A 26,059-nucleotide genomic window follows, 5' to 3' on the forward strand; every position below is an offset into this window, starting at 1 on the left:
GTATTTAAACCCCGTGTTGTGTCTCGTGTTGGATCACTGTTTCTATGTCTAGCGTGTTCGATATTAAAGCCTTTGTAAACCGTTTCTGCCTACCTGCCTTCTTCACCCGCGTTTGGATCCTTGCCTCCGCTTCACTCACCGGCAAGCGTCTGACATAGACATGCACACTGCGGGTGCGGGCGGGAGTGTAACACACACTTTGCGGTTGCGGGCGGTAATGGTCAGAAATTCAGCGGGAGCGGGCAGGAGCTGGATGAAGAAAACAATCCCGCACAGGGCTCTACATCCTACCCGTGGATTTGGACACACCCCTATTTTTTTAACAATCTTTATTGACACATATTCAACATACAAGACATAACATATTGACAAAACAACATCGATGTACAGGGTGTGATGCATTAGATATACATTGGTAAACAGAGAAGAAAGAGAAAAAATTTATGAATAAAAATAAACATAAACAATTATACACAAATAAATAAAATTCAATTCAATTCCACTAATACGTTACCTTGTAATATGGTGCATAATAGAATTAATCAAATTGGATATTTTCAAAGCTTTCTTGTTTTTACTAATTCTACAGAGTCATAAAAAAATTAAGATCAATATAAAATAAAGTTACATTTGGTATAGCATGGATAAATCTGACTTTATAAATTTGAAATTTGCCCAACAGACACAGCAATTTTATTACATCGTTAACTTCCTTGTTACATTTAACGTTTAAGAATAAGACCAGATACAATCTATTCTTCAAATAACAAAAAGGCGATGAAGACAAATGTGTATTTGAAGCATTACAAGTGCTTGTGTAATATGTAATCTCACATGTTCTGTTTTCTTTTTATTTGTGTTCTTTGGTGAATAGGTTTTGTTAGTCAATAAAAATGCAAGTTCATCTAAATGTTCATGAATGTAAGATCTTAAAAGCAGAAATAAAAAAAACGAAAAAAAAAATAACTGCTCTGCTGTTTAAATCGGTGAATCGTACAATTTACGAGGGGAAGCGAAAGCCTCTCGGGGTGTACGTCATCAGCGGGCGCTAGATACGGGTGAAAGGTCTGGTTTAGCTCAGGGTGGGTAGTTTTATCAAAAGAAAGCACAAGCATCAAGAAAGGTCAACATGAGGAAGGTATTCGTCTTGACCAGAGTTACTCGTCTCCTGGTGCCGGAGCGAGTCTTTCATTCCGCAGTCGGAAGAGAAGCGTTCCACCTTCAGCAGCGGAGGTGCTTCAGAACGCACTCAAGGAATCTCGCCTATGCCAAGGACTTGTTCCTCGGCCAGATTAATAAGGTAACTGGAGACACAACCCCACCAGTATTTGACTGCGGTAAAGCCAGCCTCTACTCGCCGATTAACGGCCCTCACTCGATTTTGCTAGGCGCACGTGTTCGCAGCTTTACAGTAAAAGGTCGGGGCACTGTTTTTCAAAATAAAAGCCCATTTTCTGACTGATTATTTAAAAAAATCTTTAAAAAATGATCAAATTATAGTTAGCTTATATATTGCAAGTGGTGGAAATGACTAAAACAGTTTTGACAATCTTTTTAAAATATGTTACTCCATGAGTCCATAGTGACTTAATGCTATATTACAAATCGACGACCTCTCGTTATTCCCGTGAAACTTCATTCAACAGCTTATTTTCATTTATGAATTATGCATCCAAAAGCCTATACATATTACACACAAACACTGTTTCCAGAATACCTTAATAATCTCTTTTATCTTCTGATGTGAAAGAGATAAGAGTTGACACCACTGGAAGGGTCATCAATATCTGATGTGGAATTTCAAAATAACAGACCTTTGAAAATGGTTATAAATCATTCATTCCTCTACTTTGAATAAATATTTAAAAAAATCTCCTTGTTTAGTTTTAGAACGCCCCAATTTTTCCAGTTATTTATTGCAGTGTAATTCATTCTAGTCAAATGAATAGCTTGAAACGGTACAAAGTTAAGCGGTGAACTGCCAGAGGTTTAAAAAAGGTAAGTTTATTCAAAACTGAAAAATAATGTACATTACAGAATTATACAAAAAGGCCTTTTTCAGGGAACACAGCTGTTAGTCAGCAATGGAGGTTGATCAAGCCTTGAAAGCTGGTGCTACTAATTCCTGCAGGTGTTTTCTGGATAACTTACAACCCCCTCTGTCTGCATTAAAGCAGTGTTGGAACAAACTGTAGTACCATACCCTCGTGAGCATCTGTTGTACTGCAGATAATTGTGTGTTGCTACAAAAATATTGGTTTCAAATTGGTTTCTTGAACATGACAATGAGTTCACTGTACCACACACACACATTTATATATACATATATATCTATATATATCTATCTATATATATATACAGGTCCTTCTAAAAATTTGCATATTGTGATAAAGTTCATTATTGTCTGTAATGTACTGATAAACATTAGACTTTCATATATATCAGATTCATTACACACAACAGAAGTAGTTCAAGCCTTTTATTGTTTCTAATATTGATGATTTTGGCATACAGCTCATGAAAACCCAAAATTCCTATCACAAAATATTAGCAAATCATGAAAATGCTCTCTAAACGAGCGATTAACCTACTCATCTGAATCAACTAATTAACTCCAAACACCTGCAAAATATTCCTGAGTAGGGCTGGGCGATATGGACCAAAACTTATATCTCGATATCTTTAAGCTGAATTCCGATATGCGATATATATCTCGATATTTTTCCTCCTGTAAACTGTTGACAAGTTAACTCACTTCAAGCTCTTGAGAAATTATATACATAAATCAGTAGGTTAAATGCATAAAAATGTATTGATTCTTGTCCAACTTTAACCGTAGTGCCTATTCTCTACCGGTCTGAGCTTTAGAAACACAGGTACAGCTGTCTGCTAACACACACACACACACACACACACACACACACACACACACACACACACACACACACACACACACAGTTGAGAGCCAGAGGTGTATCAAATGTCCCACAGGCACTTTTTAATTATATATTTAGAATTAATGTAAAACTATTTAAATTTCATCTAGAGGTGGCCCATATTGTATAGGTCTTGTCCAGAGAAAAAAAATCCATCATGTTAAGCTAAATGTACGATGATGTAATTGCATCTACTGAAGATCACATGGGTCGTGCACCATGGAGTTATTAGTTATTAGAAAAACTAGTTATTAACTAGTTGTTAGTTATTAGTTAGCAGTGTTGGCTCATATCAGCGATTATACTGTAATGATTCAGAGTCTCTGGTTGCTCTTTTATGAGTGTTATTTTCGGGCTACTGTCGCCATAACCCACACCTTACAAACTCAACTTTTTCATCAGAATCACTCGTAACGGAGTATTTACTAGCATAGCAAACCAGAGCGGAAAAAAACGGAACCGGAACAACATTTCTCACCCGTTGAGTTCGCCTTCAAAATAAAACGGTAACCCTATAGTTTACTATTCAAACCCTTACGATGTTTCAGGTCATTTGGCCACTCCGGCTTTCCGTAGCCGTTTCCTCATTACACAGGGGAGGGAGGGGTTTGGCTCGTCTCTCCGCACAAGCAGGATGGAAAACAGAACTCTGTTGGCATTGAACGTCCCCAAATAATTAAAAACCAGGACACCAAATGCAAAGTTTAGAGCAGCACATTTACCCAGAGGTTCTCAGACTGAGCAAACTTGTGAGAATACACGTAATAGCCGCTTAGAGACGGAGCAACATGTCGCTAGCATAGCGGCTAATCGCTAGCATAGCAGTTTGGCCAGTTATATCGATATAAAGATATAAAGTCATCTTATATCTTGTTTAGAAATTATACCGATATTTAAAGAATATTGATATATCGCCCAGCCCTATTCCTGAGGCTTTTAAAAAACTCCCAGCCTGGTTCATTACTCAAAACTTCAATCAAGGGTAAAACTGCCGACCTGGCTGCTGTCCAGAAGGCCATCACTGACACCCTCAAGCAAGAGGGTTAGACACAGAACGAAATTTCTGAACGAATAGGCTCTTCCCAGAGTGCTGTATCAAGGCATCTCAGTGGGAAGTCTGTGGGAAGGAAAGTGTGGCAGAAAACGCTGCACAACCAGAAGAGGTGACTGGACCCTGAGGAAGATTGTGGAGAAGGACCAATTCCAGACCTTGGGGGACCTGCGGAAGCAGTGGACTGATTCTGGAGTAGAAACATCCAGAGCCACCGCGCACAGGCGTGTGCAGGAAATGGGCTACAGGTGCTGCATTCCCCAGGTCAAGCCACTTTTGAACCAGAAACAGCGGCAGAAGTGCCTGACCTGGGTTACAGAGAAGCAGCACTGGACTGTTGCTCAGTGGTCCAAAGCACTTTTGTCGGATGAAAGCAACTTTTGTATGTCATTCTGCAATCAAGGTGTCAGAGTCTGGAGGAAGACTGGGCAGAGGGAAATGCCAAAATGCCTGAAGTCCAGTGTCAAGTACCCGCAGTCAGTGATGGTCTGGGGTGCCATGTCAGCTGCTGGTGTAGGTCCACTGTGTTTTATCAAGGGCAGGGTCAATGCAGCTAGCTATCAGGAGATTTTGGAGCACTTCATGCTTCCATCTGCTGAAAAGCTTTATGGAGATGAAGATTTCATTTTTCAGCATGGCCTGGCACCTGCTCACAGTGCCAAAACCACTGGTAAATGGTTTACTGACCATGGTATTACTGTGCTTAATTGACCTGCCAACTCTCCTGACCTGAACCCCGTAGAGAATCTGTGGGATATTGTGAAGAGAAAGTTGAGACGCAAGACCCAACACTCTGGATGAAGGTTGACTTTTTTGTATTAAACACACTTTTCTTTCACTGGTCAGATGAAATATGCTAATATTTTGTGATAGGAATTTTGGGTTTTCATGAGCTGTACGCCAAAATCATCAATATTAGAAACAATAAAAGGCTTGAACTACCTCAGTTGTGTAATGAATCTAATATATATGAAAGTAATGTTTATCAGTACATTACAGAAAATAATGAACTTTATCACAATATGCTAAGTTTTTTAGAAGGACCTGTATATATATATATATATATATATATATATATATATATATATATATATATATATATATATATATATATATATATATATATATATATGTATGTATATATATATATGTATGTATATATATATGTTGATGTAAATGTTGTTCACAATACTCTGATGTAAATGTCTATTAAAAGCCTGTCCACACATACATACTGTACTTGTTCCTATCAAATAAATACGTACAACAGACTTCTTTTTTAGATCCAAATGTTCTAAATCTTGAAACAATGCCACTTGACATAAACATTATTCTGCTTGTCCTCCAGGCTGAAGTCTTCCCTTATCCAGAAATTGGAAATGAAGAGCTGGAGGAGCTCAAGCAGTTTGTAGCACCAGTGGAGAAGTTTTTCAGTGAGGAAGGTGAGAGAGATGTTAGTACGTTTTTTTGGAATCTGTAACCTCACCGTTAAAAATTCATAAAATATTGTTTTCTTGTTCTAGTTGATTCAGCAACAATTGACCATGAAGCTAAAATCCCTGCAGAGACTCTTCGAGGCCTAAAGGATCTTGGGCTGTTTGGAATCATGATTCCTGAGGAATATGGTGAGATTAGATGATAAAACAGATCTTAGACCAGTGAGTCTTAGCAATGGTTCCTGATCCAGTGATAACCAGCTGATTGGCTGTTGGAAGATATTTGATCAAAATAGGATGGGAGACAGATCTTTTAGTTATCAGGCTCCTTTCTAATGAAACCAGCTTCCAGCTTTATTCCATGAGGCAGACACATCTACTTGTAAGACTAGGCTTAAAGCATTTTTATTTGGTAAGGGTCATGGTTAATAATAACAAAAATAATAATAATACATCAAACTTCTATAGCGTTTTTTAGGGCACTCAGAGATACTTTCATGCACTCTCACATTCACACACTGCTAGTGATGGTAAGCTACTTTGTAGCCACAGCCGCCCTGGGACGGTCTGAAAGAGGGGAGGCTGCCATTTGGTGCCGTCGGCCCCTCTGACCACCAACAACATAGGCAAGTTGGGTGAAGTGTCTTGCCCAAGGACACAACAGCAGAATACCCCTGGCAGGAGCTGGAATTGATCCCATGACCCTCCGATCATGAGGCAACCCGCTCTACCTCCTGAGCTACTGCTGCCCAAGTTAAATTCTGTTAGCCTTGATTTGGATGAGTAGGGGAGTAGAGGGAGGTGGAGTGTACAGCGGGGAATACGTTCGGTAAAGATGGCTTTCCCTTGTCCTACCTCTCACATGGCTCCATCTAAAAGGCTAGGTTATCCAAAGTTATATCTGTAGTTATGCTGCTGTAGGCTTAGACTGCTGGAGGATACACCGACTACTTTCCATCCTTTATAACTTTCTTCTACCACTACTCTCCAATTGCAATATTCCCTGCTATTTCTGATGTTAAAGGGATATTCCACCCCTAAGTAAAATTTTGTCAGTTGTCCTATTCCTCTGGGTTAGATAAGTGAGAAAACCATTTTGTAACCAGCTCAGTCATTCCCCTGATGTGACAGCAGTCTGTTTGCTTCATTTCTGCATTCGCATAAAAGTTTGCCTCATCGCTGAACAAAATCTTCTGCGTAAACTGAGGGTCCTGTTCCAATTTTTGTTATGGCTCATTCTGCAAATTCTGTGTACCGATCTGGGTCATCCTCATTGAGATGTTGCAGTGGCTGAAGTTTGTAAGGGTGCCATTTGTGAGTAGCTAATATCCACCGAAGGGATGTTCGACTAATGCCACTCTCCAGTGACATGCGGTGAGTGCTACACTGTGAGATCTTGCTGAATGAAGCTAGGACAACCACTGATGTTTCTTCATTAGTGACAGTTTTAATGCATCCACATTTTGGCAAATCCAACACTGAACCCCTCTTCGGGGGGAAACTCCCACTGGGTTTAAATCCGGGACTCTCCACCATTTGACCTTAGAACTGAAGAAGCCTCTCAGATGAGAGGTGAAACGTCTTCAAGCAACTCAAAGAAGTCCAGACGCTTTTCTTTCAAAGCTCATTAGACAACACTGAACCAGTTTCACGAAACTTAATAAGCAGTTTGCTAACTGTAGAATGGGAGATGGGTGGTCTCGTAGGGTGTCTTGCATTGAAATCTGCTGCAATGACCCAGTTACTGCGTTCACCAGATGTCGAACACAATTTCAATCTGCTTCTCACGTGTTAACCTCTTCGGCTGTGAACAAAGAGAAACTTGTAAATAAGTCATGAAAGAATAAAGTTACGTTCAAACCAAGCACACCATTCTTTTTCTTGTGAAATTCCCAAAAAGTTTGATGTGTCACGTGACCCTCTTCCTATTGAAAAAAACAAAAGTTGGATCCAAGATGGCCGACTTCAAAATGGCCACCATGGTCAACACCCATCTAGAAAAGATTGCCCCCTCACATATACTAATGTGCCACAAACAGGATGTTAATATCACCAACCATTCCCATTTTATAAAGGTGTATCCATATAAATGGCCTACCCTGTATTACCCACAGAGGAAGCTCCAGAGTTCTGAATAAAAAAAACCAGCCATTAAAATTCTGAGAATTAAATGTTTGTTGTGTTTTTGTCTCACTCTTGTTTTTTAATCTAAGGGGGTCTGGGATTGTCCAACACCATGTATGCACGGCTGAATGAGATCATAGCTCTAGATGGCTCTATAGCTGTAACTCTGGCGGCCCATCAAGCCATTGGACTGAAGGTAGGAGTCCTAAAGCAGGACTATCCAAGCATTCAAGACACGGTCCAACACTGTCCAGATAAAAACTCAGGGGACACAACTGTCATAGTTTTGTGTAGAGCTTGATGATGTAATCATTCCTATGCAAAGATTATTTTCATATCTATCGACATATATCATTACAGAAAACAAATCCCTATTTTGCTCCATCTTTAATTGTCTCTTGTGCTTTTAAGGTGAGATTTGAAGATATCAGAAGTTTATTTTTGATTTGTTCTCAAAAGCTGTACAGTGATCTCTCGTTTATCGCGGTAGATGCGTTCCAGACCTGGCCGCGATAGGTGAAAATCCGCGAAGTAGGGACACCATATTTACAGTATTTATTTAACGGGTACGTATTCAGTATTCAGACTTTTAAAACCCTCCCTTTACACAGTACTGTATTTTTACTTGGTTTTTTATAGTTTTATTACAAAAAGTGCATTTTATGATGAAATTGATGAAAAAAACAGGAATTTCTTGATATTCCGCATAGAAAAATGCCGTGAATCGATGAAAAATACCGCGAATCGGCGAATTTCCCTTGAATAAGGCTCCAAAGAAAAAATCCGCAAAGTCGTGAATCCGCGATAAACGAACCGCGAAGTAGCGAGGGATTACTGTACATGTAAACATTCTACAACTGATGTGGATAAACAAGAGGTTTATTTTAGACAAATCTTTCAAGTATTAGAAGATAACTGAACAAAAATGGAGAAATAATTTTGTTGTCAAATTACTAAAATGAGCATTAAAATATATATCAAAGTCTCTCTGCATGTTGAAAGCATAGCTTTTCAAGAACAAGCGATAAAAAGCTATGTGGATTTTTTCAGGGGATTCTGTTGGCTGGGAATGAAGCTCAGAAGAAGAAGTACCTGCCCAAACTTGCCTCAGGAGAGCACATCGCAGCTTTCTGTCTCACAGAATCTGGAAGGTAAAAGCCCCATACTGAATATCTTACCTGCAGCGTTATGGATGCCCGAACCTCTGACTGAACTTTTCATATTTTTACACAAAACAAACTGTTCCAGTACAGGGGCTTGATGTCCACGATGCAGTAAACCTGGATAAAATTGAACAGTTGGACAAAAAAACGTAGAATTTACTTGTAAAACATTCAAAAGACACAATTAGTAATATACAAATATAGAAAATATAGAAATGTTGGATTTCTTTTCAGGCTCAGTGTTTTTACAAAACCAGTCACAGTTGGTGTCAGTGTTAGGTCCGATTCAACTGTGTGACCTAGATAAACAGATGAACATGAAGAAACACACGATTTTAATTATTACTCTGTTGATGACACTTTTTAAATATATTACGAAACTACACATTTAAAGTTGCAATCTGTAGTTTCCAGCCTCTAGAGGGCAGTACATACATACATTTCAGGGTAGTTTAACCCCCACTTCTTCCTGACAGTCACTAGTTTAAAAAACATTACAGTAAATGTTACCTGTGGAGCAGAAAGAATGCAACCTTGGTGTGTTCAGACTTTGATGGTTCTTCTGGTAATTCCATAAGAGAATGAAATGCAGTTCGTAGTTGGGGGGGGGGGGGGTTGCGCCTGCCGATCGTCATCATACTACGACAATATTGCTCAGCCAAAATATATTGCGTCTCTTTTTCAAATCTGTTCTTTTATGTATGTTTTGGAAAGAGTTTAGCAATTTTGTTATTAAATTTGTTTCTTACTGCATAAATGTTTTTGAACGAGGTAACGTTACTTCCAAAAGTTGTATGTTCAGCCAGTGATCTGGTGTGACATCTACAGGCGCAGGACCCTAAGTTGGCCAGAAGGAAACATGGCGTCCCCTATAGAGGCTAGACCCGCACCTTATGTACTTTAGACCTGATTTTGATGGTTATATGGGAAGAAGCCACCAATATTTTTCAACAACTGGATTTTATTCATTTTCAAATATGTTTTGATGGATATTTCCAGAGACTAAAGGTAAAAACTGCTGATTGTCTCTTTAAAACTGAATATCCTAACTCAATGCACTGATAAGTAGGTTCAGTTGAAATGTTTACTTTGTAAAGTGCTTTGAGACGACTCTTCTGATTTGGTGCTTTACAAATGAACTGAATTGAAATAAATGGAATTAAACAAAGTTTATGGCAGGCAAACATTCAAACAGCAACTATAATGTTGGAGAAGTTTCTTTCAGTGTTTGTAAATAAAACAGAAATATGAATGTTGGAACCTAGGCCCTCATTTATCTAAACGTTCATAGAAACTGTCCTATATTCCCTCCTTTGACTGAAATTTAGAATGTGTGTACAAAAAGTCAAAAGATTGATTTATGAAACATGTGGTGGCCTCTCGTATGCATGTTCCTCTGTCCATTGTTTCCGTTCTCAGTCATTTACATACAGACTAAGTATTTGGTTAGGGTCCTAAATCACAGCATAGCAGAAGGATTTTCTTTGAGATCGGTGCGCTCACAGAGAACACGTTCCCTCCAGTGTGCACGCTATGTTAAATCCTCAAATAACACGGATTATTCTTCAAGAGGAACCAGTTGAGGTGGCTTGAGCATCTGGTCAGGATGCCTCCAGGACGCTTGCCTGGTGAGGTTTTCCGGGCACGTCCAACTGGGAGGAGACCTAAAAGGAGACCCATGACATGTTGAAGGGACTATGCCTCTCACCTGGCCAGGGAATGCCTTGGGATTCCCCCGGAAGAGCTGGCCCAAGTAGCTGGGGAGAGGGAAGTCTGGGCCTCTCAACTTAGGCCACATGTGTCAGACACAAGGCCTGATGCGGCCCGCAAGATAAATATCAAAAATATATTAAAACTGACCCACTGGCCGATTTTACCGCAGACTACAACTCCCATGATGCATTGCGGCGTTAGCGTGGAGCCGAAGCGCCCCCTCCATTGTGTTTTTTCCAGCATCTGCTGCCGGTGTCTGCAGCTCCGCTGTCTCGGACAAACTAAACACTCCTCTCACTCAGTGCCGAGTTCACTCAGCTATTTGCCGACGTTGAAGCCCAGAAACAGAGATTTTAACCGCTCAGGAATGTGTTCACGGCTGAAAGAGAAAGTTTTCCAACTAACTTCCAGACAGAGCTGATATAACTCCAGCGAGCAGCGACACGCTCAAACCAGCATGGCTCTGTGGCTGCTGTAGTTTTTATTTTTCCTCCCCGACACACAACAACGTGGTCAAGCTGCTCAGACATGTTCAGCAGCACAAACCTATGTGAGCACCTGTTGTCATCTAATGTTGTCATTATTATGATGAAGATGAACAAAACAACAGGAGTCTCCTCCTCAGCTCAGATCAACCCCATGATGCAGGTATCTGGCTGGAACAGGTGAGCATCACAGTAAATCAGAGGAGCAAACTGAGCAAGTATTTTGGTTTTATGCTCTTATTCTGCTCCAAAACATGAAAGTTAACAGGTGAGATATTACATTTTCATTTAAGACAAAATTATATTTTTATTTTGTTGTTTGCCAAGGCCGGATTATAATATGGGCAAACTGGGCACAGGCCCAGGGGCCCACAGCCGCAAGAAGAAGATGAAGAAAATATAATTTCTATAGCGCCTCTCAAGATAAAAATCACGAGGCGCTTCACAAAAACAAAAAATATAAAAAAGTATTTAGAAAATGTTTAAAAATATATTTAGAATGAGCAAAAATGGACGATTGGGATTTAAAAGAAAATATGTTAAGAAAGAGAGTCAATTGGAAAGTGGGAACTCAGTGGATCCTGAGGAAGGTGGAATAGGTGGGGAGAGCAGAATAAAGAGAGAGAGGTGAAGAAGGTCATACAAAAGTCAGCTTGAACAAGTGAGTCTTCAGCTGCTTTTTAAAGGAGACCACCGAGTCCACTGATCTCAGGCTCAGGGAGAGAGAGTTCCAGAGTCTGGGGGCCACAGCAGCAAATGATCTGTCACCTTTGGTCTTTAGCCTGGTGCTGCACAACCAGTAGGCTTTGATCACTGGACCTCAGGGACCTGCTGGGGGTGTAGGGACTAAGAAGATCACCAATATAAGATGGTGCTTGTCCATGTAAGGCCCTATAGACCAGAACCAGGATCTTGAAATGAACCCTGAAGTTGACTGGCAGCCAATGAAGCTGGAGGAGAAGCGGGGTGATGTGGGTGTGTTTGGAGGACTTGGTCAGAAGCCGAGCACAGACATTCAGAACCACCTGTAGACGGTTAAGTTCTACTCAGACACGTGAGAGTTACAGTAGTCTAAGCGTGAGGAGATGAAGGTGTGGAGAACTGTCTCAAGTTCAGAACGAGACAGAATGAGATTCAGCTTAGCAATGTTCCTGAGATGGAAGAAGGAAGAGCGAACAAGAGAACTGACCTGAGAATCCAGGGTGAGAGCTGGGTCAAAGGTCACGCCAATATTCCTGACAGAAGGTTTGGTGTGAGAAGCAAGCTGACCAAGAGAGTCTCTGACTTTGGGAACAAGCTTGTCTGGGGCACAGATGAGGATCCCAGTCTTATCTTCATTCAGCTGAAGAAAGCTCCCAGCCATCCAGGTTTTGATAGAGTCTAAGCAGGTGTGTAACAGCTGCAGCTTAGACATCTCATGGGGCTTAAAGGAGATGTACAGTTGGATGTCATCTGCATAAAGATGGTAGGAGATTCCTTTGAAGGAGTTCAGGATGTGCTAAAGAGGAAGCAGATAGAGGAGGAAGAGCAGAGGCCCCAGCACAGAACCTTGTGGGACACCATGGGTAAGGGAGGTGGAGGACCTAAACTTGGAGACGGCCACAGAAAAGGAGCGCACAGAGAGATAAGAGGAGAACCACTCCAGAGCAGATCCTGATAGGCCTACCCAGTCTCTCAGCCTCTCCAGGAGCAGGTGATGGTCAACAGTGTCAAAGGCTGCAGTCAGGTCCAGCAGGACCAGAACAGAACAGTCCCCTGCATCACTGTGAGTCAGAAGGTCATTAGAGACCCTAAGAAGAGCTGTTTCAGTAGAATGAGCTCTACGAAAACCTGACTGGAAGCTTTCATAGATGTTATGTTCATCAAGAGCAGCTGTGAGTTGTTTAGCCACAACCTTTTCCAAGATCTTGGAGATGAACGGAAGTTTAGAGATGGGTCTGAAGCTGCTATGGAGAGAGGGGTCGAGACTCGGGTTTTTAAGAAGCGGGTGGATTACAGCATTCTTAAAGTAAGCAGGGACCTCACCAGAAACCAGAGAAGCATTAATTATAGAGAGCACGCTGGGACCGATGGACTGAAAAGCACGTTTAAACAAAGATGAGGGTAAGATGTGGAGGGGGCATGCAGAGGTCTTCATAGAGTTAACTAGTTTGGTTAACTCAGGCAAAGAAACAGGAGCAAAGCTATCTAGGATGATGACAGGAGCAAAGCTAGGGGGCACACGCAAGCAGCAGTCTTCTTTTTTTTTTTGTGCAGCAGTCTTAAAGTTGGAGAAAAATGTTGAGAAGTAATAAAAATTGCACCCACATTTTTTATGTTAACACGCATCTCTTTTAACAATGGTAGTTTTTGCATCTTTACTGTTCCTGCTTCAGCCCTCCCCCTCCCCCTGTGCCGCGGTCACAAACTCATTGATGCGCCTGCAGCCTCTCGGAGTTCCTGCTACTCTAAACATTAAAATAATTATTTCATTTTCTGTTCCTCACTTCTGATTACCTTCAATGGTGTCTGTTTGTTGCAACCACCAGGTACAAAAACTAACTTGTTTTCATTTGACTATTTTTCTGTCCTGTCTGTTTATTATCTTCCGGCATTTCCTCTCAATCCTAAAGAAAAACTGCTACCTGGGTTCATACATATTCACCTTATGAGTTACCTTTGAACTGCAGTTCTAAAATATCTACCAACCGCAAAAACAGTGTAGTGTGCACCGGGCGCCGGCCGCACCGGTGAGGTGAAATCACCAGAGGACGAAACAGGTTATCCGCTCCGCAGCAGCGAAATGCATCAGGCACAAATTAAAGACGGAAAACATCAAAGGAAATGAGCCGACATAAACGATCGCATGTTAAATTTGTTTTTGACGTGGCGACACTTTGAGAATGTTACTGTGGCCATTCTCAGGATGCATCTGTCTGGAGCGCATCAACCATCAGAGCTCTGCGCCTCTCAGCTCAGAATAATGCCCGGAGAGTCCACATGAATAATGTAATATAAATAGAACCAGGATAGTTTTCGGTCTAAAAAATAGTCTACAGTCCATCTTCCCTAATGTGTTTGTGGCCCTGCAGATTTTTCTAACTCTTCCTGCACTTCTTATATGTACCTCTCACCGTAGGACTCTTTCATAAGGGTACCGCACCATCAGCTACTTCAGCCCAGACAAGGGCAGAGAAAATAGAGACAGATTAGAGGATGATTCTGTCTGGATGTGGATGGAGATTACATTTTACAGCAGCCTGATCATCATTTAAATACGTAAACCATCATCTGGCTTCTAGTCCACGCTATCAGCATTATTTTAATTGGTGTGTGAGCATTTGTGTGTGTGTGTGTGTGTGTGTGTGTGTGTGTGTGTTTTCCACTTCAAACACTGGTCTAACCAACCAGACCAGCGTGTCCAGTAACATATTAATGTTACAATTAAACAATTTCACTTCATGTAGGCTAGGAACATTTCACCTGCCGTGGCCCGACCGCTTCTGCTCCACATAAACTTTGTGCGTGATAAAATTTCTCTACAGGTGCTTTCTGAGCTGAAGAGGCTATTCTGCCTCAGACTGGATGCGTCTCCATATTAGAGACGGGAACAAGCGCTATTCAGCCAAAGTTTCATAATCAGAGAACATTTTTCCCAAGTGACATCCCTCAGAGAGACCGTTTCAGTGGGAGGAAATCTTACAGCATGCGCCGTGGTTCTGCTCTGCGCTCCCCTCTAGATCTTCAGCTCACTGTCCATCGTGTGCGCTCCGAGCCGCCCTGAACACAGTGTCCAGTATAAAGCTCTGATGTTCTGATGGGAATCATTTCTTGATTGATTTAGTTACCTCCGCGGTGTGTGTAAAGATTAAAATGTCACCTCATCTGTGTGCGCATCAGTGTGCGTCGGGGTAATTCTTTCAAAAGAACCAGCATCCTTGAGTTTATCCGTCAAAATAAACAGTCAAATGGAAATATCTGTAACCTGCCATTTAACTGTTTTGCCTTCTTGTGAAGATTGTTGCAAAGAGAAACAATTAAACTTGATTAACCCCAGAGCCATGCGCACTGCGCTGTACTGACTGTAAATGAGGGGGAAACAATTTAATCTGATCCTTTTCTTTTCAACATGGTCTAATGTAAAAATTTCATTCAGTACAAACTTTAGTTACACCAATCTAATGAGACAGAGCCTGGATTTGTATTCTGAACAGTTTAAACATGTTTAAAACGGAGACATGTGTGACGCGTCTAAAGTTCGCACCTGCTCAGCTATTATGGAAATTAAACTAACAAGATGAATAACATATGTTTATGTTTATGTATTTAGCAGACGCTTTTGTCCAAAGCAACTTACAAGTGATAATTGGCATGTTGCCCTTGAGGCTAACAACAACTTGACATCAGTCATGGAGAGTAGGGAACAAGGAGTGGACAGTAGAGAGAGGGGATGGGTGCAGGGAGGGTGCTAGTTTAGAAGACGCTCTCTGAAGAGTAGGGTCTTCAGGAGTTTCTTGAAAATTGAAAAGGAAGCCCCTGTTCTGGTAGTGCTTGGTAGATCATTCCACATGTGTGGAACGATGCACGAGAAGAGTCTGGATTGTCCTGAGCGTGGTGTAGGCACTGCTAGCCGACAATCCTGTGATGACCAGAGCGGCCGGGCCATGACGTAAGGATCCAGGTGGGAGCCGTACCATCTCGGACTTTGTATGCTAGTGTTAGCAATTTGAATTTGATGCTTGCAGCTAGCGGTAGCCAGTGGAGCTCAATGAACATAGGGGTGTCGTGTGCTCTTTTTGGCTGATTGAAGACCAGACGCACCGCTGTGTTCTGGACCATTTGAAGAGGTCTCACAGTACAGCCTGGAAGACCAGTTAGAAGGGCATTGCAGTAATCGAGGAGGGAGATGACAGTAGATTGCACCAGGAGCTGGGTGGCATGTTGTGTTAGGTATGGTCTGATCTTTCATATGTTATACAGTGCAAAGCAGCATGAACGAGCAACAGAAGCAACATGATCTTTAAAGGTCAGGTGTTCATCAATCACAACACCCAGATTTCGAACTGCCTTTGAAGGAGCCAGAGATAGGAAGTCATTTTGGATTGAGATATTGTGCTGTATGGATGGTTTTGCTGGGATGACAACTAGTTCAGTTTTAGAGAGGTTAAGTTGGAGATGGTGAGATTTCATCCATTTTGATATGTCAGAGAGACGGTTTGATATTCGTGCAGAGACAGTTTGGTCGTCCGGTGGAAATGAGAGATAGAGCCGGGTGTCGTCTGCATAGCAGTGATAGGGGAAGCCATGTGATCGAATGATCTCACCCAGTGAGGTGATGTATATGGCAAAGAGAAGAGTTCCTAGTGCAGAGCCCTGGGGGACTCCTGTGGCAAGATGGTGCATGGTAGAGGATTGTCCAAGCCAAGATACACTGAATGATCGTCCTGTGAGTTACGATTCAAACCAGGCGTGCACTTTCTCTGTTATGCCCATGCTAGAGAGTGTGGACAAAAGGGAGCCATGGATGACAGTGTCAAATGCAGCCGATAAGTCGAGCAGGATAAGCACTGAGGATTTGGCAGTCGCTCTAGCTTCTTTTAAGGATTCCGTCACTGCTAACAGAGCAGTTTCAGTGGAGTGGCCCTTTTTGAACCCAGATTGGTTAGGGTCAAGCAGATTGTTTTGTGAGAGGTATTCTGTGATCTGCCTGAAAGCCACCCTTTCAATGATTTTGTACAGAAAAGGGAGGAGAGAGATAAGTTAGTAGTTCTCCACATGATTTGGAGGAAGAGATGTTTTTTTAGCAGCAGTTTAACCTGAGCATGCTTGAGAGAGGTGGGAAATGTACCGAATGTCAGTGAAGCATTGATCTCATGTGTGACTGCTGTGGCTACTGTAGGAGCAATAGCTTGGAGCAGCTTAGTCGGAATGGGGTCAAGTGGGCATGTAGTAGGGCGGCTGCACGTGAGAAGCTTGGACACACAGTTCTCAGTGAGAGGGGGAAAAGAGGAAAGTGAAGCAGTAGGGCCTGAGATGGTTGGGCTAGGAGTTTGTGGTAATGAATGTTCAGGAGTGGCCAGTTGAGTAAACTGTTTGCTTATAGCTGCCACTTTGTCAGTGAAGAATGAGGCAAAGGTGTCAGCTGATTGTTGGTAGTAGGTGGAGACGGAGGGTTGAGCAGAGTTTTGAATGTCGAAAATAGTTTCTGAGAGTCAGTAGAGCTGAGAATTTTGTCAGTGTAGAAAGTTTTCTTTGCATCAATGATGCTGGCCGAGAATGAGGACAGTAATTCATGAAATTTCAGTTGACCACCAGGATCTTTTGTTTTGCACCATTTCCGTTCCGCAGCTCTAAGATTGGTGCGTAGAAACCGGAGGGTATCATTTAGCCAAGGGTGGAACTGAGAGGATCTAGCAGGTCCTCTTGTCTCCTGTTTCCTTCCTCCTCTTGTCTTCTGTCTCCTTCCTCCTCTTGTCTCCTGTTTCCTTCCTCCTCTTGTTTTCTGTCTCCTTCCTCTCCTTGTCTCCTGTTTCTTTCCTCCTCTTGTCTCCTGTCTCCTTCCTCCTCTTGTCTCCTGTCTCCTTCCTCTCCTTCCAAATAATTATTTTAGGCACAGACAACATCCCCCACACTTGAAAAGCTTGCAACGTGCCTGCTACTAGTTACAAATTGTGAAGGGGAACGATTTTCACAAATGGCAAGAATAAAAAATGAACTGAGAACAACACAAACTCAACAGCGCCTCAGTGCACTGTCACTGATGGCTATTGAGTCTCAGCTTGTCAGGAATCTGGACTTTGATGACATTGTAAATGAATTTACTAATACAAAGGCCAGAAAGCAGTTTATTTGAAGGCAAGAGAGGAGACCAACAACAGGAAACAAAAAGAGGAGGAAGGAGCCAAGAATCAAGAGGAAGAAGGAGACAGGAGTCAAGAGGAGGAAGGAGACAGGAGTCAAGAGGATGAAGGAGACAGAAAATAAGAGGACGAAGGAAACAGGAGACAAGAGGAGGAAGGAGACAAAAGACCAGAGGAGGAAGGAGACAGGAGACAAGAGGAAGGAGACAGGAGACAAGATGAGGAAGGAGACAAGAGGAGGAGGGAGACAGGAGACAAGAGGAGGAAGGAGACAAGAAAAGAGGAGGATGGAAACGAGACAAGAGGAGGAGGGAGACAGGAGACAAGAGGAGGAAGGAGACAGAAGACAAACAAAAACATGCAGATATTTAACCCTTGCATAAACTTAAGTAAGTGAGTTTTAACATTGACAATGTTATGAAATCACTATTTTTCAGAAATGGATTTAATTAATTGGTCATTCAACGCGATTGATAAGATTTTTTCTACGATGAGAACGGAGGAGGGGGCTCGCGCTTGTCCTCACGGGACACATGCAACGGGATTTATGCTCGATTCCTGGGAGAAGTGGAATGTCATCTGTCTCTCTCAGCTGTCCATTGAGGACGTCGAAGATGTGTGGATATTTGGCCTGATGATCACTGGATTTCTTCTGATTTGAGTGGGAGGATATCTGGTTTTCCGTAAAGTTGGGATGACGGGAGCGATTGGAGGGCGACCCGCATCCATGGACGGCACCGTCCGGGCGGAGACCTCACAGACTGGGACGTTACTCGAGTTGAATCGCAAGCTGGACAATGTCTTAGCTGCGTTACCGGTGTTAGTGCGCAAATTGGATGTCATCTTGGAGAGGGTCACCGGACGGTGTGGAGATGTTTAATCACCGAATTGGCTTCACTGGAGGATTTGAATGATCAATACAGACTTTAAGGCACAGAGGAAAATTATCTCTGCCTGACCCAAACAAAGTCTTGTTATCCAATCTGACGCCATAAGCAGCCTTGGAGTTGTGTGCAAAAACCCCCACGATGGAAGGAATGCAGACAAATGCTGTGGAACCCCCCCCCCACCTTCAGATTGTGGTCTCCGCACTGAGGTCATCAAGTTGGAGGCACTCACTGTACTCTGTGCTTTCCCGTGACCTCCCTCCCACCTGTGGATTCAGTTGGCCGAGCGCCACACAGGCTGCTCCCGCTGAGGAAACCAGGGTCCCAGCCCCTCCCCCCTACCTACCGGGTCTCATGTTGTGAACTGTGACGTTCGTGCTTATATATTGGGTGTTTTTTGGCATAGTAGAGCTACACCCTGCCGGTGTAGCTCTGTTAATGCCTTTTTCTCCCTCCCCGAACTCTCCTCATGTAATCCCCTCTTCATCTACTGAAGTGAGCAATGAGGAGGAGGGAGACAGGAGACTATGGCTGCTCTCGCGGTCTGCCTGTATCTGTCCTGTCTATATGTGTGTGTGTAATCTTGGTCAGGCTGTACTGTGGAGTCAAGTTCCTATGCTCTGGATCGCTGGAGCGCTGACAATAAAATTCTTTCTGATTCTGATTCTGAAATGTCTAAAAGTGCTTCTGGGTGGCAGTAATCTTGGGGGAGGCTAGGCGGGGGGGGGGGGGGGGGGGGGGGGGGGCTAAGCGCATTGTGCCCAGGGGCCCCTGCAATGATAATGCGGCCCTGTTGTTCGCCCGTGAGAAAAGATTTAACCTTCAGTAAAACAGCAAGTGGAAAGGCTGCAGATAGATGAATAGTATAGAAAATCCCTTTATTGTTCCTCAGTGGGGAAAGCTAGATGTCACAACAGCGATGACACTTATTACAGGGGAAAAAAGGAGAATAAAAAGTAAACAACAAGAAAACATAAATCCTGAATAGATTTTAAAAATACTCAATATGCCACAAGTAATGAATACCACTGATGTGTTTGATTAAAAATTGAAATTGACTTGTTCGTGTGTAATTTGGTTATTCCACATTCAGTATTAATGCAAAAAGAAGTTTGTTTCCGAATTAAAAGGTTCAAAATTGCATATATGTTGATAAAGAAAATGTGCAAATTTGCCGTCACTTTTAAAAAAAATATTAAGTTTGGTCCGCGACCTCGTCCCAGATTTTCATTTCGGCCCAATGTGAATTTGAGTTTGACTCCCCTGACTTAGGCTGTTACCCCCGTGACTCGACTCCAGATAAGACAAAGACAATGGATGGATGGATGGACTGTCATGATATAAAATCAGATTCCCGTCAGTCGCATGTCTTTTATTAGTTTTAGCACCAATTATGTGAATACGTCATTTTTCCACTGACATAATTGCATACTGGGTACTGGATGAGGAACACACATAGATTACTGAGACCTTCAGAATTGCTCCCCCATTTTAACACTAGATGCTGTTCCTATGCATGGTCAGAGCTGTTCTTATATTTGGAACATTTTCAGGCACAAGTACAAATTGGTAAATACTACACAATGCGTAAAATCATTCCTGAGCACGAAATATGCACAGATCTGTTCATAATCACGGTTGATAAATGAGGGCCCAGGTCTTTAAATCGATGGAGCACTGAAATTATAGTGCCAACCTGTCAAAAAATGTCCGTAACAAAGCAGGTGAGATTGCTTTATATGATACCATTGAATTGTTAAAACTTGTTTCAAAAAGGTTTGTCCCCTTTAATGTAATAAATTCCTTTCAGTGGAAGTGATGCTGCATCTATTCAGACCCGTGCAACATTGTCTGAAGATGGAAAACATTACCTAATCAATGGTTCTAAGGTAAGTCACTCACAAATATACTACTCTACCTCTAAAATTTGTAATTCAATCGTTTAATTTTTGCTTATCTTGTCAGATTTGGATCTCAAACGGGGGAATGGCTGATATTATGACTGTGTTTGCCAGAACTGAAGTGGAAGTAGATGGCGTGAAGAAAGATAAGATTTCTGCTTTTGTTGTTGAGAGGGCCTTTGGTGGCGTCACGAGCGGAAAACCAGAAGACAAACTGGGCATCAGGGGTTCCTACAGTAAGGATTTCATGCATGCAGGGGTGTGGTTTTATCCAACATGATGAAACGTTATGGTTTCATTAATTAAAAAAGATTCAGTGCAGTCAAGTCATTTTACTCAGACATTTTAAACAAGTGAAGTCAGCAAGTTCAACCATGTTCTTTGTGAATCCCTGTTGGGAGACCTCAGAGAGAAAGGGCACGGGGGACCGGGCTTTTAGGTCCCAGTATGACTGGTGTCAGGGCTTGTACTGGATTGCCGGTGGTAAGTCGGGCTCATTCCTGGTTTGACACCACCAAGGCTGCCATTTGTCACTGATTTTGTCCATAACACCTCCAAGTCCTGTGTATTAGAAAGCAGGGCTAATTGCTGATGTGCCGCAGCTGCTTCTGCTCTCAGTGCCTTCTCCTCCTTCGCAGCTTTGCCCTCTTCCACGCTCCGCCACACACCCCCACTGCCATTCTCAGGCCTGGGGCCTCCACTGGCCTGACCAACTGCAACTGCATGGAGCAAGGAAATCCACCATTACCATCTGGGCCCCCAGCCTGTGGATCTTTCTGAAATTGAAGGACTGAAGCGCAAGGTTCCAAAGGGTAATCCAGGTGTTGGTGTCCTTCATTTGATGGAGCCACTATAGTGGGGCATGATCTGAACAGAGGAAGTTCCTCCCCAGTAGGTAGAACCGGAGGGCGTTGACCACCCATTGGATAGCTAGGCACACCTTCTCGATCTTCCTGTACCTTGATTCTTAAGTCAGCTTTCTATTGATGTACAACAACGACTGAACACCTGCACCTGCTGTCAGTTCCCCGCACCTGCTGAAACAACCTACAGAGACAGCACAGCACCCAGCCCTCTGTCCAAGGTTGTCGGTCTGCATGGTAAAGGGGAGAGAGAAGACAGGTGAGAATAATACAGGCTCTTCAGAGGGCCCCTTTTGACCCGGTGAAAGGACTTCTGATATGCAGTGGTCCAGATACCTGGGTCTGGGGCACCCTTTTGGGTCAGGTCAGTTACGGCGCTAGTCACGGCTGCCAAGTCCGAGATAAACCGGCGGACAAAACGCGCCAGTCCCAGGATCTGCCAGATGCCCCTTTTGTTCTGGCGAGGAAGGCAGGCTGCAACAGCTGTCGCCTTGACCACCTGTGACTGCACTTGCCCCCCAACAGCAACTCCAGGTATCGCACCTCCCACCGTTCGACTGCGCACTTTTTTTGGGTTGGCGGTCAACCCAGCCCGCCACAGCGTCCCCAGCATGGCAGCAACCCGCTGCACATGCTCCACCCAGGTGTTGCTATGGATGATTATGTCATCCTGGTAGGCGGCAGCATATGCAACATGAGGTGCTGGAAGGTGGCTGGGGCCCCAAACAACCCAAAAGGCATCATGCATAATTGGTAAAGGCCGAACGGGATGAAGAATGCAGTCTTTTCCTTAGCTTCTGGTGCCAACGGTATCTGCCAATACCCCTTTGTCAGATTCAGTGTTGTGAAGAACTGGGCAGAGCCCATTCAGTTGAAGATTTCCTCCATCTGAGGCATGGGTTACACGTATAATTGTGACACCTGGTTCACCTGGCAGTAGTCAACACACAACCGGGTGCCCCCGTTCTTTTTGGTCACCAGCACAGTGGGACTGCAGCAAGCACTGTGGGACTTTTCAATCACCGCCATTTCCAGCATGGCTTTCAGTTCTTGTTCGAATACCTGCCGTTTTTGCTCGGACAGGCGGCAAGGCCAGACTTTAACCGAAACCCAAGGAGGTGTCTAGGGTTTGGCATCGAGCATCGATTGGAACCGGTTCCAACTGTTAGTTTTTCCCTTGAATCGTTCGAAGTTTTTTTTTTCGATTCCTAGTTTCGATTCCTAGAATGCCGACGGAAGAGGAATCAGCGGCTGATCTCCGTGAAAAATAAACGTGATCTGCAAATTGTGATCAGCACTTTTCAGAGCTGTTCACACCAGCTGTCTGTGTGCAGCACCGAGTCCCCCCTCCCCCCACCCGTGTGCAGGGTCCAAATATAAACAAACGTGTCTGCCGAACTTTTACTCCGTAATGTAAACTTTAACTCCTGCAATGTAGAGGAAACTTGTTAAAATACGTCAACGCGGTGGATTTAATAGAAGCTTTAAAGAACAAATTCTGGACGGTGTGAGGTGAGTTTGTCTCACTGCAGAAATAAAAACACACACGGAGCGTCAGCAGTCAGACACAGCCGCGTGAGCATCAGAAGGCTGAACAATAACATGTAGAATAATTAAAGTCATCATGCTAGAGCAGCTTTCTCTGTGGTGGACCACACCAGCTTCTGCCACTATAAATAATTATAATAAATAACATTTTTTATTTCCTTTCTGAACTATTTCTGTTGAGAGTTTTAATGTTTAAAATCTGTTAGATTGTTATGAACAGCAGCTACGTTTAAGTTTCACTTCCTGTTCTGACTGAATGCTGCAGCAGCATGGAGGTGTAGTTCTCAGTCATCCTGGACATGATCATCCTGAGAGTTTTAGCTGAAAACAGCTGCACGTTTCTGGATATGTTGGAGACATTTATCCATTAGCCTCTCATCCCAGAGGCTTTTTCCAGACTTTGGTTGTGGTCAGAAACAAACACACTGGTCGTGCTGCAAGTCTTTTTCTTTCTTGTCCAAAACGTGTTTTTGTCTGAATGAAGGTGATGTTATTGTTCATAGAATTAAAATTCATGTTGAAGTTAAGATTATTTCATCAAGTAGGACCTGTGGTTAGCTGGCTCATGTAAAACATGTCATGTCTTGAAAGAATCGGAATCGGGACTCTATAGGAACCGGAATCAAAACGAGGAATTGGAATCGGAATAGGAATCGTTCAAAATCAAACGATGCCCAACCCTAGAGAAGAAGAAGTAGAAAATATCATTTCTATAGCGCCTCTCAAGATAAAAATCATGAGGCGCTTCACAAAAACAAAAAATGTAAAAATATAAAAAAGCATTTAGAAAATGTTTAAAAATATATTTAAAATGAGCAAAAATAGGCAATTGTGATTTAAAAAATGTTAAGAAATAGAGAGCGTGAATAGGAAAGAGGGAAATCAGTGGATCCTGAGGAAGGTGGAATAGGTGGGGAGGTGACTTAGAGGTGACTAAGTAGTGTACAACAAGATCCATATGGCCCGACAGACGGGAGAAAACCTCGGCAAACTGCTGCTGCAGTAATGCCACATCCGCACTTTGAGGAGAGGATTGATGGTTAGTGCAATGGGCTCGGTTGAGATTGGTACAGTTGGCTACCTCTGGCCCCAACTCCTGTCTCTCCGGAATGGCACTCACCAAAGAGATGGGTGTGGCCTCCCTCCAGGCTTTCAGGAGGTTGAGGGGGTAGGTCTGTGTTGCTGCATCCCTGTCGGACCGCGTCACCTCATAATCCACCTCCCCCACTCGCCGTGTGACCACAAAGGGTCCAAGCCACTTGGCAAGGAGTTTGGAGCTGGATGTGGGTAGTAACATCAATACCTTGTCTCCCAGTGAGAATTGACGTAGTTGTGTAATCCACCAGGATTAAAGCAAACCGGAACTTGCGTGCACTCTGGAGCAGCAGACCGATCAGATCCATACCAAGGTGTTCAAATGGCTTCCCCGCCAAAGGAAGGGGCGACGGTGGCACAGGAGTTAAGTGCTCGCCCCGTAATCGGAAGGTTGCAGGTTCGAGCCCCGCTCAGTCTGTCCCTGTCGTTTTGTCCTTGGGCAAGACACTTAACCCACGTTGCCTGCTGGTGGTGGTCGGAGGGACCGGTGGCGCCAGTGCTCGGCAGCCTCGCCTCTGTCAGTGGTCCCCAGGGCAGCTGTGGCTACATTGTAGCTCATCCCCACCAGTGTGTGAATTTGTGTGTGAATGGGTGAATGACTGATTGTGTTGTAAAGCGCCTTGAGGAGTTCCAGGACTCTAGAAGGCGCTATATCAAATACAGGCCATTTACCATGTAGCGGCGCTCTTGAGATGGCCGGTGAATTTACCAACCGACATTCCGGGCAGGCCGCGCACCAACTGCACACATCTTCCCGAATGCCCGGCCATTAGAATCAGTTTGCAACACGCCGGAGAGTTTTCCACGCCCCATATGTCCCGCCATGGGGTTACTGTGAGCCGTCTGGAACAATAGTTCCCTACGGCTCTTAGGTACCAGCAATTGGGTGGTTTCTGTTTGAGTCTGAGTGTCACAACTCATCCGGTATAGCCTATCCCTGACCAAAGCTAAATAGAGGTAGGGGAGAACCATGTCAGTGCATACCAGATGACCATCAATTTTAGCCACTTGGTCAAAGGCTGAGCATAGAGTATCATTACGAGAAGGGCAGGGAACCTCAGGGTACGTCAGGATACAATATCACAATATGGCGATACTGCACAAGTTAGCCTGCAATATGTATAACCATTTAATTTTAGTTTGCCCTGAAATTATTAAAATAAAGTGATTATCAACTGCTTTTAAATGTCTAAAAGTCAGAGTCAATGTAAAAACAATTTTAAATGCCTTACAGTTAATCTTATAGTAAAGTCCATGTATACAAAAGTTTAAGTGCCTTACAGCAGTGTTTCCCAACCCTGGTCCACAGGGACCACTGTCCTGCATGTTTTCCATGTTGCCCTTTCAAACACCAGTGTGTCTCGGCTGCCACATGCCTGACTTAAATGATTGAGTGATTAACCAGTATCTGCAGCACTTGATGTCCTCCTGAGGAGCCAATGTAAATCAGGTGTGCTGAAGCAAAGGCATGGAAAATTTGACAGATATCAAGATATTTCACCAAATCTGTGTTTTGTCCCCTCTCTAAAGTGGAAAATCCTCCGTGAGGTAGAATATTGGAAAAGCCGGGGCCTCCGGTGGAGGTCCTAGTTGCTCCCCGCTTGGGCAGAGTCGCATGACTTTGCATCACCACTGAACATCAGGCATATGCTACCAGTGACTTCCTGTCTTGACCGCACCCCCTCACACAGCCCCACTAAAATATTGAACCCCGACAAATGAGTGCCCATGATCAGGGGTTGCGACAGACCTTGGCTAACTGCAGCCTGTATACTATGTATTTTTTCCCTTAAAGGCTAATTCAAGTGGAACAGTGGGGTATTAGTCCACATCACTAGGGATATAGTTAATTAAAACAACCCCTCACAGAGGGTTCGCTAACACCTAGTGTGTGACTCCATCAGGCACGGATTAATGCACAGGCTTGATATGGCTTAAGCCTAGGGCCACACGTGTGTTCTGGGGCCCCCATTGGCCAGCTAAAAATATATTTAAATTTACATGCAACAATATTCTTC

The 26,059-nt window shown here is 43.3% G+C and overlaps 1 protein-coding gene across 1 annotated transcript in view; it reads left to right on the forward strand.

Moving 5' to 3' along the window:
* Positions 1-788: 788 nt before the first annotated feature.
* The window catches only part of acad9 (acyl-CoA dehydrogenase family, member 9), a 39,581-nt gene continuing 14,310 nt past the window's right edge, over positions 789-26,059 (forward strand). Inside the window, exons 1-7 of the mRNA XM_015976828.3 lie at positions 789-1,300; positions 5,336-5,429; positions 5,511-5,612; positions 7,637-7,743; positions 8,598-8,698; positions 20,445-20,523; positions 20,600-20,771. Coding sequence (XP_015832314.1) covers positions 1,130-1,300; positions 5,336-5,429; positions 5,511-5,612; positions 7,637-7,743; positions 8,598-8,698; positions 20,445-20,523; positions 20,600-20,771 — 826 coding nt within the window. The 5' untranslated portion in view covers positions 789-1,129. The remainder of the gene's footprint in view (positions 1,301-5,335; positions 5,430-5,510; positions 5,613-7,636; positions 7,744-8,597; positions 8,699-20,444; positions 20,524-20,599; positions 20,772-26,059) is intronic.

Source organism: Nothobranchius furzeri, chromosome 3 (assembly GCF_043380555.1).
Source record: "Nothobranchius furzeri strain GRZ-AD chromosome 3, NfurGRZ-RIMD1, whole genome shotgun sequence".
Classification (NCBI taxonomy): domain Eukaryota; kingdom Metazoa; phylum Chordata; class Actinopteri; order Cyprinodontiformes; family Nothobranchiidae; genus Nothobranchius; species Nothobranchius furzeri.